Below are 14750 nucleotides of genomic sequence, written 5' to 3'. Positions count from 1 at the left end.
AAAGGGAAAAGCAATGAAATTCAGATCTTTCCTCATTCGACAGTAAATGGGATTTTTAAAAAAATACATGTATATTGACACTATATAAATACATGGATAAAGCTGGATTTCAAGACAGGTCGGATGATCTGGTGGTTTTGCAATTCAGGTAAAATTCCTTCTAGTGCCTCTAAGTTACTCAGCCACTGGACTATTTTCGGGCAAAACTGCCTTTTCGCCTCTGTGAAAAGGTGTGGTGCAAACTTGTGCTCGTGTTTGTTGTAAGAATCCAAAACGAAGACATTTGGGTTTTCCAGACGTTCCAACTGGCATGAAAGCCCGTTTGCAGAATGCCTGAGCCATGTCCTTGGGAGGCTCTTGGGGACAGGATTCAGGGCTGATCCTTCTTGCCAGGATTATCTCTATGGCCTCTGTGGTTTCTGCTCTATTGATTATTTTTTTTCCTTTTTCTTCCTTTTCTTTCTTTTTTATTTTTTAAAAAAAAACCCTTTAAATAAAGTTTTGTTTTCTAATATACATTAAACAATTTTCATGCAAAGCAGCAGTCGTGGAGACATCCAGACTTTCCAGGTTCCTTCTTTCTGTGTATGCTCGAGAAAATGATCCACCTTGCTTGGACTTTGATTGAGATGTGTCCTCCTCTTCCCTTCCTGCCCTCTCAAACCGGATCCTGTACGATTTTTGAACACAGCCCCTCCTTGGGCCAGGCTCTGCTCTCTCCAGAAGAGCCTTGGGGGGTGTGTCCAGTGCCTTCCTTGCTTGTTCTCCCTCCAAATCCCCGAGAGTCCGTGCGATCCTCTGCCCTTTGCTGTCCTTTGTGACCTTTCTTCAGCTCTCGAAGGACATGGCCCCGATGAGTTGCTCTACTTTGTAAGCCAAGCGCTGCCTCCGAGCCTGCTCATCCTGCTCCAGAGCCCCGATCAGCTGTGGGAGAAAACAGGAAAAAGGGGGGGAAAATGAATCAGAGAGAGGAATCAGTGTGAGAGAGGGGGTGGGAGAGGTGGGTGGGCAGCGAGATGTGAGCAGCTCCAAGAGGGGAGGTGTGAAATCCCAATAAATAGCAAAGCAGCTTGGCTGTCGTTGGTTTGTTGGGCCCCTCGATACCCACCCAACAAAACCCACTCTGGTGCCTTGGACTCCACATTTCTTGTCTCGTTTAGCACGAAAATGACGAGATTTTTCAATCCTAATGGGGAAATAGCCGTGGCGTTGTATCACAAATGGCTACACGCAGTTCAATGACAAAACCCTTCCGTTTCACGGACATAATTACAAAATCCGTTCTTCTTGCAGCGAAATGAAGGGGTGGAACAGATGGCGAGAACTTGGTTTCAAGTGATGCATTCATTAAAGGAGCTCAGGCTGCCAGGAAGCCTTTGCAAACAGGAGCCCGAGCCACTGCAACAGGGATTTGGACCACGCTGGTCCCAAAGGACACCGAGGCTTCTGGGAGCCGTGACGGGTCAGGAATATTTTCCATTCCACTGGCAGCATGCCAGAGCTGAGGTATCCAGGTGCTGCCAAACAACATTTTAGCTCTCAGTCCTCCTGGGGAGGGTGCTACAAGTGCCAAACCAAAGTGTGGGCCAAACCCCTCTGTGCGTGAAGAGATCTGCAGAGCTGCACCTGCTCTCCCACACACCTGCCACGGGGCCCTATTGCCCCAGGGGACACCACCATGGCTCAGGGGACACCATTACCCAGGGGGATGCCATGGCCTGGGGACACCATGCCCAGGGGACATCACCATGGCCCAGGGGACACCACTGCCCAGGGGACACCATCACTCCAGGGGACGCCACCATGGCCCAGAGGGCATACCCATTCCAGGTGACACTACTGCCCAGGGGACACCATCACTCCAGGGGACACCATGGCCCGGGGGGACACTGCTGCCCACACCCACCTCCTCGCTGTACTTGCTGACGTAGGAGTAGATCTCGTTGAGGGCACTCAGCATGTTGAACTCCACGGCGTGCAGGCGCGACTGCTCGGCGAGGTAGGCGTTCATGTCCTGGTCACTGATGGCCGGGAGCTTGGCGATGTCCGCGTAATACCTGCAGCAACGAGGTCGGGGGAGAAATGAGAAACAGGAACGCTCCAGATGTCCCTGTTGCTCCTGGGATTTAAGCTAAGCTCTGCAGGGATAAGAACATATTTTTGCTCCATGTTTACATCCAGCAGAACAGGATTCTGGGCTGTAAGGAGCTGAAAACAAGAGCAGCGATGCTTGGCGGGGCTGAGAGCCCTCCTGCAGCATCACCTGTGGAGACCCTCGTGCCATTAAAGGAATTTCCAACTGCCCTTCCCTGGAAAAATGAAGATAAAGATACCCCAGGTGTAAAAAGGCTTCTCCCCCATGGATCCTTGCAGACATTGTGCAATCTTCTCTTGGGGTTTCGCAGGTCCATCACCCACCCCACGGCATCCCCTCTCCCTGTTTCCCCAGTGGCTCTGGGGTTTGGTGTCCTGTTCTCTCTTCCCCATGGTCACCTGTCCCCTGCCCCTGGTGTCCCCCACGACCCTCAGACCCTCTATAACTGAGGAAAACCACATGTTCTCCCTCTCTGGCTCTGGATTCACCTTCAGCCCATGGAATAAACTCCTGCTGGGAATTGCTCTGGGGCTGGGAGCCCTCTGCCCCTCTGCTGAGCCAGCCTGGTAACGTGTGTTGTGTGAGCTGGAATTGCTGCCGGAATTCTTTTCCAGCAGTTTCTCTGTGGAGAGGCTGACTGGGGTTCAGAAAGGCTGTGCCTGCACCCCAAAAAGACACACTGCTACAATCACCGATGGTCCTTGTGCTTCCCTTCCACCCAGGATGTTCTGTTCTGAGCTCCACGGGGTTTCAGGCTGCACCAGAGCCCCCTGCACCCACCCTCCCACGTGCTGCCCTCACCTCTCCACCCAGCTCTTGTAGCTGGGGATGTCCTTGGCGTACAGCAGCTTGTTGGAGGGGGAGTCCTTGCCCAGGCGGTGCTCGGAGGTGGAGCAGGAGTCCATGAAGGTCTGAGCCACCACGGAGAGGCAGGCATCCGTGATGCTGCCCTTGTGGATGTCGAACACGAACTGCGGGTTTTTGATCACGTTCACCCAGAAGCGCAGGGGAAGGCTGGGCGGGAAAGCGAGAAACAAAACGGGATGAGGAGACAAAGGCAAGGAAAGGGGGCACTGGCTGCGGACGGCGCTCCCAGGCAGAACACGAATGGTGGGAGGAACAAGAGAATAATTTATAAACAGGAGCTGGGCCAAGGCCATTATCACCAGTTGGCCCAGTGCTGCCCAGATGGCTGGTGATGGATCCTGGGATCTGGGGGGACCGCTCCAGGCTCGGATCCCTCACGGAGCAGTGGAGGAGACGGGACAGGGCAGAGCTGGGCAGTTTGGGGGCACTGGGGGAGCATCTGCAGGAGGAGCCCGTGAGGAGGAGGTGATGGGAGCCGGGTGTGTGCGGCCAGAGCCGGAGCAGCCCCGGCGCTGATCAGTGCTGTCCTGCCACACCCGGCAGCGCCTTTGTCCCCAAATCCCGGGGCCTTCGCAATCAAAGAGGAATTATTATTCCTTTTTTTCTTCGCCTGTGTAGCAGGATCAAAAAAGCAGCTGCTGCTTTCTATTACCTTTCAAGTCGCAGCTCTCTCTGTCTCTGCAGCCTTAACTCATTCAGTGCTGCGGGAGAGCAGCTCAGCCCCGGCCACCTCAGCTCCCTCTTCCAAACTTCCCTTTGCTTTGCTCTGCTCCAGGGGCAGCCTTCTCCCCACCAAAATTCCCCTTCTGGAAATGCTGCAGCTCAGCCGAGATGGGGGGAAGGAAGGTCCAGGCCTGGTGGCTCAGGCAGACCAAACTCTGGTGGTCATTGCCTTCTTTTTTTTAATAATTTCTTCTGATTCTACAGTTTTTATCCCAGTAACTCCTTCTTCTAAAGCTTTAAATTAATTGTTTTGAGCTTCCCACTGCCTTAGCAGGGAACCAGCTTTTGCAGCCATGATGATTAGAGGCCTTTAAACCATGAGGGACTCAGGGGAAAATACAAGGTCTTTAGGGAACAACCATTTGTTGTGGTTTTTTTTTATTTTTTCCTTTCTTGCAGAGGTAAATTTCCAACCCACAGAGGTTTTAATCCCAAAATAGCAGCAGAGGCAGAGATGTGAGAGCTCCCACGGTTTGGAGAGGCTGGACCTGGCTGCAGCCCATGCCTGAAGCATGCAGAGCTGGCTCCTTCTCCCTGTGCCACCTCCTGCAGCTGCCCAAATTCTCCAGCTGCTTCCCAAAGTGGTGGGAAAGGTGCAGTCAGGGGCTGAGCTCTCCCCTCCCAGCCAGTGCTGGCATTTGTGGCACAGCAGGGCTGTGCAGGCAGCACGGGGCAGCTCTGGAGCCTTGCTTCCCACTCTTTCCAAATCCAGATCTACAGCCTGAGGGCAGTGTCCACTTCCCACCCTGGGCAGAGGACTGAGAGACAGCCAGGCTATCCCCCTTCCTTTCCAAATCAGGATATTTCAGGAATTTATGATCCTGTGAACACCCCACTGGCAGCCCAGCCCAGGCTCACACCCCATGGGTGGCACAGCTTTGTGCCCCTCTTCCACTTTAGGAGCTTGGCTGTTCCCAGCCCTTCCCAAAACAATTCCCCACACTCTTTTGGATTTTTTTTTCCCTTATAACCTCTGAACACTCAGGTCTGCCTCCCTGTCCCCCTGTCTTGGTTGCAGCATGTAACCAGAAGTGTGTATTCTATTGCCATCTGTTGAAACAGGCTGGGAGGGGGCAGGTGCCTTCTCTCAATGGGCAGCTGTTAAACCAGGTGGGGCATTTTTCTTTTTCCCTTCCAGGACCCGTCCTCCCTGCAGGGGTATCTGCTGTTCATGGGCCATCCAGGCCCACTGCAGGGCAGAGACAATTCCAGCACCCCACTGGGAGAGGCCCCGCCCAGGTGGGGGAGCCCAGCATTCCCACCTGGATCACCCCTGGGGTTCAGAGCCCCAGCACAGCCTGTCTGCACTGGATTCCCAGAGGAGAGCAGACTCAGCTCGGCACCACTGGACCTTCTCCAGGATCATCTCTGCTCCACCAGAACCACGGCTGGCACTGCAGGAGGACTCATTTTGGACTGCTTTCAACACCCTGACCAACAGGGTGTCAGGTCATATTCTGACTCTGATTTTTTTTGTTTTTGTTTGCTTGGGTTCTATTTTTTTTTGCACTACTACATTTGTATTTTTAATATTCCTACTAAAGAACTCTTATCCCTGTTCCCACATCTTTGCCTGCAAAGCCTCTTAATTTCAAATTCACAATAATTTGAAGGGAGGCTGTTTACATCCTCCATTCCAAGGGAAGCTCCAGCTTTTCCCTGGCAGACACCACGCCTTCCCAAACCAGGAGACCCCCGTTACCAGTTGCTCTTCCAGGTGTGCCGCACGTCGGTGTCGTGGATGCCGTGCTTGTCCGCCTGCTCGTCCAGGAAGTCGAACATGTACTTGATGGCGAGGGGCAGGGCGCTGCCGCGGTGCACCGTGCTGAACAGCGTCTCAAACAGGTCGTCCACGAACTTCTGCAGCGTGCCCTGAGGGCAGGAGGGCAAATCAGACAACTCCTATCGATTGTTTTTAGTGTGGTTTTGTTCGGGGGTTTGATGGCCTCTGCTCGGGGTGGGGGGAAGTGGAGTTTTCTCTTCACTGAAGTTTTCACCGAGGTTTTGAGAGTTTCTGGATGAGGCCTTACGGGCTTCAGTCAATGAAAAGGAGACTCCCAGAGGCAGAAGATAGAGAGGGGATAAATGGACATTAACAAACATCACTCCCTGGTGTGATCAGAGACACCTGGTCTGGAATGATCGATAGGAGAACCAAAGCATGAGGGCCAGATCGCCATTGAAAGGATCAATAAACAATGGGAGGTCGAGTATTAAGAATTGTCTGATTTAGAAGCAGTGAATATGAATTCCTTCGGAGGTTTTATGTATAAATACGTGAAAAATAGGGGTAAAACCCCATGTGTGATGGAATTATTTTCACCGCACAATCCAGGCATGTGTGGATGAAATAATTTCTATTGCACATCCTGGCCAGAATAAATACCTAATTCTCTAACACTGAAAAGATGCTCTCGGAAAGTTTCTGTTTTTCCTGCAGTTTTGGTGACAGGAGCAGCAATCCAGGGGTGAGGGGAGGGAGACTCCCTGGCCAAGCAGCAGTGGCAGGAAGGGATACCAGATGTTACCAGCCCCCAAAAATGTTACTACAGATCCCATGGGAATAACCAAGGTTGGGGTCTTTTCAAATGCTGCTGGAGGGTCCTGGGGGAAAGCTCCAGCCTGCAGCTACTCACTCATTTACTCTTTATTTTTAACCTGAAACCATTTTTTGTTTGCTTTCCGAAGCACAGCTGTGTCATCCACACTGATGAGCACGTGGGGAAAGGCAGGAGAACCGTGTCTGGTCAAGCAAATGGGTAAATATTTCCAGACACTGCTGCATTCACCAATCTGTGCATTAACACAAAATGGAGAACTGCAGCAATTGCCTTGAGCATGAGGAAATCTGGGCTGTGTTTCTGCTGCTGCCCCAGGACTCTCCCAATTCCAGGAAAACCCAGCAGGGACATCCACCCTGGGAGCTGAGCATCACCAGGGGCCGCCCAGGATGATCCTCACCGTGCATCCCCCAGCTGAACTCATCTCAGTTACCTTTGTAGCCAGGAGCCTGGTCAGGTAGATCTCAGACACCATCTTGCTGCCCCTGTCTCCTTCCTTCTGGTCGCCGTGGTCGTGGTTCTTGACCAGGTGCCAGACCTTGACGCCGCTCTCCAGGTCGGGGGTGATCATGGGCGCGCGCGAGCGCAGGCTGTCGGGGCTCCCGGTGTAGCGGAACGTGGAGTCTGAGCCAGGGGAGAGAGGCTGCTCAGGCTCACAGCAAAGCCCTTTCTGCACCTCCCTCAGTGCCCTCACCATGTCTGGTAATGCCTAAACTGGGGGGTTTTTTTGGTTTTTTTTTTGGATAGGGAAGTGAAATGGAAAACCACCGTGTTTTTGTTTCTTGCGTGTTCTCCTTCTGCACCGTCAAAATTTGGTGTTTGCCAAAAATCTCTGCTGGTCTCTATTCAACAAAGACCCTCAGAACTGAGCTTTTTTTTTTTTTTTTTTTTTTTTTTTTTTTTTTTTTTTTTTTTTTTTTTTCCCCTCCCTCATATATGGCCTTTCCTGCCCCGTTCACATCTTTTCCTGATGTGGACTCCTCACAGAGATCCACACAAAATTCCTCCCCGAGTCACAGCTCACACACATTAACCCCAGGCACCGACTCCTGCAGGAGCAGAGCCCTGATTTCAGGGGTTTGTAAATAATGAGGAGCTGCCCAGCACAGCCAGCACAAAGGGCAGGAGAAAGTGCTGAGCTTGTCCTTGAGGCTTTCAGGAGAGCAGCGAGGACTCAAGCTGAGCATCAACAGCAGAGCCTGAGGCCAGTCCTGCACCCTGTGCCACCCCTGGGCTGAGCAGGTCCAGCCTCCCGCTGTCCCTGCTGTCCCTGCAGGGAACAGGGAGCTCAAAGAGCACCAGAAAACTTCCCCTTAATTGCTCAGAAACCATGGGGGGATGTAGCACATTGAATTATGTATTTCACTGCCCAAAGAATGTCCCTCCCTGGATCCCCAGCGTCCCCAGGACGAGACACAAGGCTGAGGAGCCCAAATGGGCCTTGCTGGATTTTTCCTCCTGCTGCATTTCTTTGTTCTCTGGGAATCTCGTGCATTTTCTCAAGTTTAGCCTTCAATTCACTGCTCACCCTCCTCGTCAGGAGTGTGGGGATCGATCGTAAATCAGCTGAGGGAAATACTCAAGTCATTACCAAAGTAGCTGGATTTTCATCCCTGATTAAGGCTTAGATAAATGAGTGCTCCAACTGATATAATTAAGGAGACAGACAGGGGGACAGCTCAGGAAGCATGCAGAAATTCTATTTTTAAACATATCTCTGTACTGATATATAACAGAGGAAGTAAATAAGTATCTAATTTAAATTCTGCCGGCACAATTAGAAATATTAATCTTCACATGAGCAATGATCGCTCACATTGGTGCTTTGCAGAAGCTTTTCCAGCTGACAGAGATCAATGAGCTCAGGTTGTTGAGACCCAGCCTTGGTTTTTCCATCACCTGGACTCTGGGATGTGTTGGACTTTTGTGGGCCCACACCTTGAAGGGAGAAATGCCTTTTTCTCCTGGTTTTTACCTCAAGACTCCCCTGGCTTTGGCTCCTCAGAGCACTTGCTCTAGCTAAAAACCAACATTATTTTGGGAGCTATAAACAAGAGGAGGAGATGGGTTTGTCAGGAGGCTTTTTGCTGGTAAAACACTCTGTGAAATGAACGATAATGAAAGATCAGCACTCGAGAGATTTTGCCACTGCTGCCTTTTATGGAAGTCTATTATTACAATTATTGTGGATTTAGTGTTCCAAGCGTGCACCTGGCACCTCACAGGCTCATTTTCTCAGGCTGCAGCATCTTCAGGGACCCTCTGGAATGTGCTGAGCCCTTCTATTATGCAAATCAGGAATTCCCAGGTGTGCACATCCCTGCACTCTGAGCTAAGATTGCCCTTCCCCATTTGTGACCCATTAACTCTGAGCTCAGGATCCTGCTCTTGAGGAGGAAATAGGGGGAGGAATCAGGTTTATCTGTGCTGCAGCCCCGCTCAGGGCCAAGGGCTCAAAGATCCTCTCCTGCATCACCCATCCCCTCTGAGCCCTTGGAACTTTCCCAAGCCCCACATTCCCAAAGGTATTTCCTTTTCCCACCCCTCACCTTTCCTGGTCCTTTTGCTGTTCTCACAGCTGGAAAAGCCTTTGCAACCCGAACCAGCAGCCAAGGAGGTTTTTCTGTTTGGGTTTATGTTAGTTTGGGGTGGTTCTCTGGGGGAAGCTGCTGCTTTTTCCCCACCTAAATCCCAGTGCCTGTCCATGAGCAATCCCTTCCCCGTCCCATTTCTCACCATATCTGCTGATGGATGTCCTGGAGATGCTGGCAGAGGCAGGGATGTTGTAGGAGGAGGTTTGTTTGGGAACCAGAGCCACCACGGAGCGGTCTGACACCTGGGGAGGCAAAGCAGGAGGTCAGAGTGTGGGCTTGATACTGCTGGGTGTGGGAGAATTTCAGCATGCTGGCAGCTGGTAACTTTTTCCCCCCAAAAAAATTTCTCCAGAAAGTTTCTTCTCAAAACAATCTCGGCAAACAGCTCTCCTCTCTCAGAACAATATTTCTCCAGGTGTTGTTTTGCTGTTTCTCTGGTTTAACCAATGGGATTAGGGAGGTGTCATGATGCTGTTTTACACCACAGTGACACAGAGCCTGAGATTCAGAAGGCTGAAAATGGCTCCTTTATTTTTGGGATGTGTCTCCCTTTTATACCATTTCACACAGACCAATCAGATTGGTGACACAGAGACAAACCTCTTCACTGCCATTGGTCAGAGCAGAGGGACATCAAGGAGAAGTCCCTCCTGGGGAAAGGCATGAATAACAAAGGTACAGCTACAAAAACATTTCTCCTGTTTACAGAAGATTCCCTGGGAAAAGAATTTCAGAAAACCAAACCATCTCAGGCACAAACCAGGGCTGCAGTGTCATTCCTATTCACCAACCATGTTAAGTCTGTATTGGAATACCTTATAAAAATAGTAAAAATTAGACAATAAGGCCTTTTTTTTCTATGCTCTTTGCCTTCTGAACTATTTGGGATCCTTCATCTTTCTTTCGTGTCCTACAACGACAGTCAGGGGCATTCCCTGTCCACTCTGTGATCCAGCAGATCCTGGGAAGAGGAATCCAGGGCACACTCCCAGCCCGGCTGAGCCCTGTGCTGGGTCAGGCTGCACCAAAAGCCTGAAGGAAACGAGGGATAAATCAAAAGACGTGGTGAAGATGCTTTTGGTCGTTCTGATTTAAGATCATGCCTAACCCAATAAAAATGAGAATCTCAAGAATTGTTGTGATCCAATTAAAGTAACAATGCAGAGGGAATAAAAGGGCTGTAATAACGTTATGGGCCATAAAACATTCCGATTAAACCATTTTTTATTTTAGCAATTTTTACGAACTTTAAAAGTTTGATTTATAGAGGAGCAAGTCATAAAGCCATCTTTCAGGGTATTTAATTGTTATCCCTTTACTGCTCCAGAGAAGGAATTAAACACTGGGAAGTCAAACTATAAATGAACATTAGCGCTAACAAGGTTTTGTTACAGCAGATTTTAGTGGCCATGTTTAATTTTATCCTCCCTATAAATCTGCTAGTCACTGGAAGTTTTCTAACTTATTCCCCTTAATTAAGGATCTGCAGGTTTCCAGCGAATGGGCCTGAGTGGCTTTTAATTTTGAACTTGTGACCTATGGTGCAGCACAGCGAAGGAACACAGAGTCACCAATTCTTGCCAGGGCCCAGCAGATACTTTTTAGAGGTTCAGCACACACACACACACACAAAAAGCCTCCTCCTGCTGCAGGAATTGCTTTTTGGGGTGAAAATCCTGCATTATCTGCCAGGAATCTGGTGATGGACTCAGCACTGACCCTATGAAAGGAGGTTTTTTGCTCCCCCAGCAGCTCCAGGGGTTTGTACACTATCTGCAGCACCAAGGTGAGCTGTGCTGCTCCCAAGGCTTTGGGCTCCATCCAGATGAAAGGTTTCATGGAAACCCGAGTAACTATTATTATTGCTGGTGATAGTGGAAATAATAGTTACTCACGTTTCACGGCACAAAAAGTGAGATTTTTCTAAGCAAAACACTCCAAACACCTCCATTATTTCCTTTGCTGCTCCTGCCTCACTTCATCCAATTTATTTAGTCAGTGGAAGAAGTGATCAGCGCTGATATTATTTTCTTAGGCTGTTCTTAGCTGCCACTTCAGCTCCATTTCAGCAGGGAGAAACCCGAGCCCAGGGTGCTCCCGTGCCGGATCCGTTTCCACCAGGGCTCTGCTTAACTGGGAGAGAGGCACTAAAAATTCCACACACACACACACACAAAAGAGGCCTCTCACCCTCTAAATTCTGGGTGGAATGGCTGCTGTCAGCTGAGCCCCAGCAGCTACAGAGCAGCCTCAGGTGGAGCAGGCGTTGGCGCTGCCACGCTCCCCCAGCACCCGCGGGACGCGCTCCGAGCCGCCTGCCTGTTTTACGGCTTTATAAATATTCTGATTATTCTGCAAGCTGGAAACACAAAACACCTCAAAGGCAAGGGGAAATAAAACCTGGAGAGGGGGAGGAGGGAGGCCAGGCCAGGGAGCTGTGTCTGCGTGCGGCTGCGAGGGCGCGGTGACAATTCCGGCTCCACCGCCCTCACCTCCTAAGCCTCATTTTCCACCCAAACCTTCCCTTCCTCCTTCTGATTTTTCCTTTTAAAGCAGTTTCCTGGTCTCCTGGCCTCTCCAGACTCGCAGGGGCTGACAGGTACTCATGCTCTGCTGCCTCTGAGTTAACCCTGCGTGAGCCACTGTAAATCATTCGATATTAAATTCAGTGTTTCATTTTTTCCCCGAGTGAAACCACACGGGGTAAGACCCTCCCGTGGAGTTTAATAGCCATGAAACCAAAAGGATCCGACACAAAATGTAATGCAATTCCTTGCCATGTATAACAGCTCCAGAGAATTTAACAAAGAATTACACTTATTTAAGCTACACATCTATTTTTATAAATGAAGAAATAAGCAGGAGGTGCACGGTTCTCTCTATAATTTCATGAAGTGGTTCAAAACTATTTGAAAGGCGAATATTGCTCTTTAATTCCAATTTAGGTTTTGGATGTGAAGGCTTCCCACGAAAAATGCGCTTGATCAGTTATTGTGTTTTTGTGATTCTAATGCAGAAAACAAAAGCATTTTTTTTTTGCTGGTGTCAAAATCCAGCATCCAGGTGTGGAGCTGGGAAACCCCCGGGATTAAATAATCACCCTCAGGGCCCAGTGAGGAAACCAGAGGGGAAGAGGAGGGTGGTTTGGAGCCCTGGAGCTGCAGGAATGGGGCTGTGGGGAATCAATCCTGGGAATCAGGGAATTGAGGACCAGGGGGGTTGTGTCCCCTCCTGCAGCCGCCCAGGTGCCATCACCTGTCCAAGGGACACACCTGGAGCTGCGGGATGGGGACCTGGGCTGAGCATGTCCCAGCACACCACCTGCAAACCCAGGGATCTCCCTGCCTTCAGAGCAAAGACAAATCGGCTCTGAATAAAAGATGGGCAGAGCTTTGCAAAGCAGCTTTCATTTCTCTCCTAGAAATCACCTGAACTACTCCTCCGGAAAGCCACATTTATTCTAATGGCTTGAACCACACCCGGTTCATGTGTCACACTCCTGTTAAACAGTGAGACTGTGAAACAGTTCCAAGTGAGCAGCACTTGGAACTCTAGTGATTTTATACCCCCCTAAAGTTGGGCTTTTACCCAGGTATTTGTTTCACTGTGTAGTCCTGGAACATCTGTATTTTTTGACTCTTTACTCTAACAGAAAAAAAAAAAAACCCAAACTGATAAGAATTTTTTAAAAAATCACTATAAAAATACAGATATTGTTGATGTGTTTTGGCAAAAGCCTCATCTTGACAAGCGAAAAGGATTTGGCTTCTCTTTAATGCCTGAGACAGCTCCGCTGGGCTGAGAAGAGCCCGGGCCAGAGCAGGCAGGCTCTGTCACTACCTGGCTGGATGTCTGGCTGCCAACTTCTGCTTTCTTCCAGAGCAAACCTGACATCCAAACAGCAGCGAGAGCCGCAGCATCTCCAGCGCTGTGAGGAGTTTGTTTATTTGAAGGGGAAGCTTTTGGCTCAGGTTTTCCCACAGGCACGGGAATGAAAGTGCTCCCTCCCCCAGCATCTAGCACGCATCAGACAAGCACAGCTTTCACTTGTGACTTCCTCGTGATGACTTTTAAAGATCAAGGCATAATAAAGCCTCGCTGCTTTCCCTGCGTGTTGGTTAATCCCTTGCAACTGTCAAGTAAAACAGATTTTTAGGAACAATGGAATTAATCTGCGCAACTCCTCTGACATTTTACGGTAATCTGTGTTTAAATCCTGGGGGCTGCTCGGAGAAGTTGACCCCGGAGGTGCTTTTTAACATGCACCGTGCATATTGATGGCACTCTCCTGCCTGGCTCCCTGATTGCAGGGCTCCTGTCAATACTGGCTCCCATTCAAGTCCCCCAGCGTGAGTCAGGCTGATGGACTGGAGATGCTGGATAAACAGGGAGAGATGCCAGATTAAACACTGAACACTTCTGGGGAGGTGGTGATGGACAGGAGTAGGTTACGGGTCCCAATTAATGCAGTTATCCTGTGCTGCAGACAGGCTGAGAGGGAAAGCCTTTGATTCCCTGCAACCAAACCTTCCTCAGCCTCCTCCTCACCTCTCTTCCCATCTTTTGCTTTGATTCCCTGCAACCAAACCTCCCTCTGCTCCCTCTTTTCCCACCTTCCACCTTCCCAACAGGCTCTGCCCTATTCAGCAGCTAAAGATGGCAAGAATTCCTTAGGCCTCCTCACCCTGAGCATCTTCACTGCCTGGCTCCACCTTCCTGTAATTTTATGCCTCCCTTGCTGCACTCCAGGCTGTCCCAGACCCCCAGACAAATCCCTGAGCCCCCCGTGCTGCCCTCCCCAGGCCCCCTGTCCCCAGCAGTGTCAGCTGAGCCCCTGCACTGCTCCCTCTGCCTCTCTCTTCTCCCACGGCTGGCAGCTTTCATTTAGCCAATTTTCAACTCTGCTGCTTCCTCTGAGCTCCGTGTCAAGGTTGCTTTCCCCCCTAACGCCAAAGCACATGGAACCCTTATGGTTTATCACACAGACGTCACCTCCCTGTCTGTCTGGGCAGGCGAGGCACTCGGCACTGAGGTTCCTGCAGTTCTTTTCCCTGCTGGCAGCTTCCTGGGAGCCGTCAGTGGGGCTGCTGCCTCACCTGATAGTGCACCAGGGTGTTGAGGCGCTTCCAGTCGCCCTCGATCTTGGTGGTGATGTCTTCATCCTGCAGCACCACGCGGGCGATCCGGCCCTGCCGCCACTCTGGGGACAGGGAGAGCCACGCTCAGAGGGGCCAAACCCCCCCAGGATCCATCCCCAGAGCCTCTGATCATCCCCTCACACAGGGCAGGGCAGCTCCTACCCAGATCCATCCCCTATCCAAATCCATCCCCTACCCAAATCCATCCCATACCCAAATTCACCCCCAGCCCCTCTGATCATCCCCCCACATCAGGCAGGGCAGCTCCTACCCAGATCCATCCCCTACCCAAATCCATCCCCAGCCCCTCTGATCATCCCCCCACATCAGGCAGGGCAGCTCCTACCCAAATCCATGTCGACAGCTCTGGGTCTTTGGGAATAGGGCACGTTTTTGTACACGGCGTCCAGGATCTTCTCCTTGACTTGGGTGATGGTGTCGCAGTTGAGCACCTTCACAGGGATCTCTGGGCTGTTCTCGTTGTCTGGGTTCACGCAGTTCAGGATCTGCAAGAGAAGAACCACACCACGCTCTAAAGGAGAAGTGTAACCACGTGTCACTTCTTCGCACAGATAGCCCCACTGCAGCCCTAAATGCATCACTCGTTTTTATATAGGGAATCTATATTGTATTTAGATATAATTTATATATGTATAAATTATATATATAATTTATACATATATTTTATATTATATATAATATTTACTTAGTGTATCTATCATATTTATATTGATGTATACTTTATATTTTTATATATATATATGTATTTTAT

At 50.2% G+C, this 14750-nt stretch overlaps 1 protein-coding gene across 1 annotated transcript in view; it reads right to left on the bottom strand.

Annotated features, from left to right (window-relative positions):
• Positions 1-454: 454 nt before the first annotated feature.
• Positions 455-14750, bottom strand: part of PLXNA2 (plexin A2) — a 125551-nt gene continuing 111255 nt past the window's right edge. Inside the window, exons 24-31 of the mRNA XM_066335774.1 lie at positions 14325-14484; positions 13937-14040; positions 8983-9082; positions 6680-6870; positions 5388-5557; positions 2897-3109; positions 1907-2057; positions 455-924 (exon numbers count right to left, since the gene is read on the bottom strand). Coding sequence (XP_066191871.1) covers positions 829-924; positions 1907-2057; positions 2897-3109; positions 5388-5557; positions 6680-6870; positions 8983-9082; positions 13937-14040; positions 14325-14484 — 1185 coding nt within the window. The 3' untranslated portion in view covers positions 455-828. The remainder of the gene's footprint in view (positions 925-1906; positions 2058-2896; positions 3110-5387; positions 5558-6679; positions 6871-8982; positions 9083-13936; positions 14041-14324; positions 14485-14750) is intronic.

Source organism: Sylvia atricapilla, chromosome 25 (assembly GCF_009819655.1).
Source record: "Sylvia atricapilla isolate bSylAtr1 chromosome 25, bSylAtr1.pri, whole genome shotgun sequence".
NCBI lineage: Eukaryota > Metazoa > Chordata > Aves > Passeriformes > Sylviidae > Sylvia > Sylvia atricapilla.
This window is presented reverse-complemented; position numbering and strand designations above follow the sequence as displayed.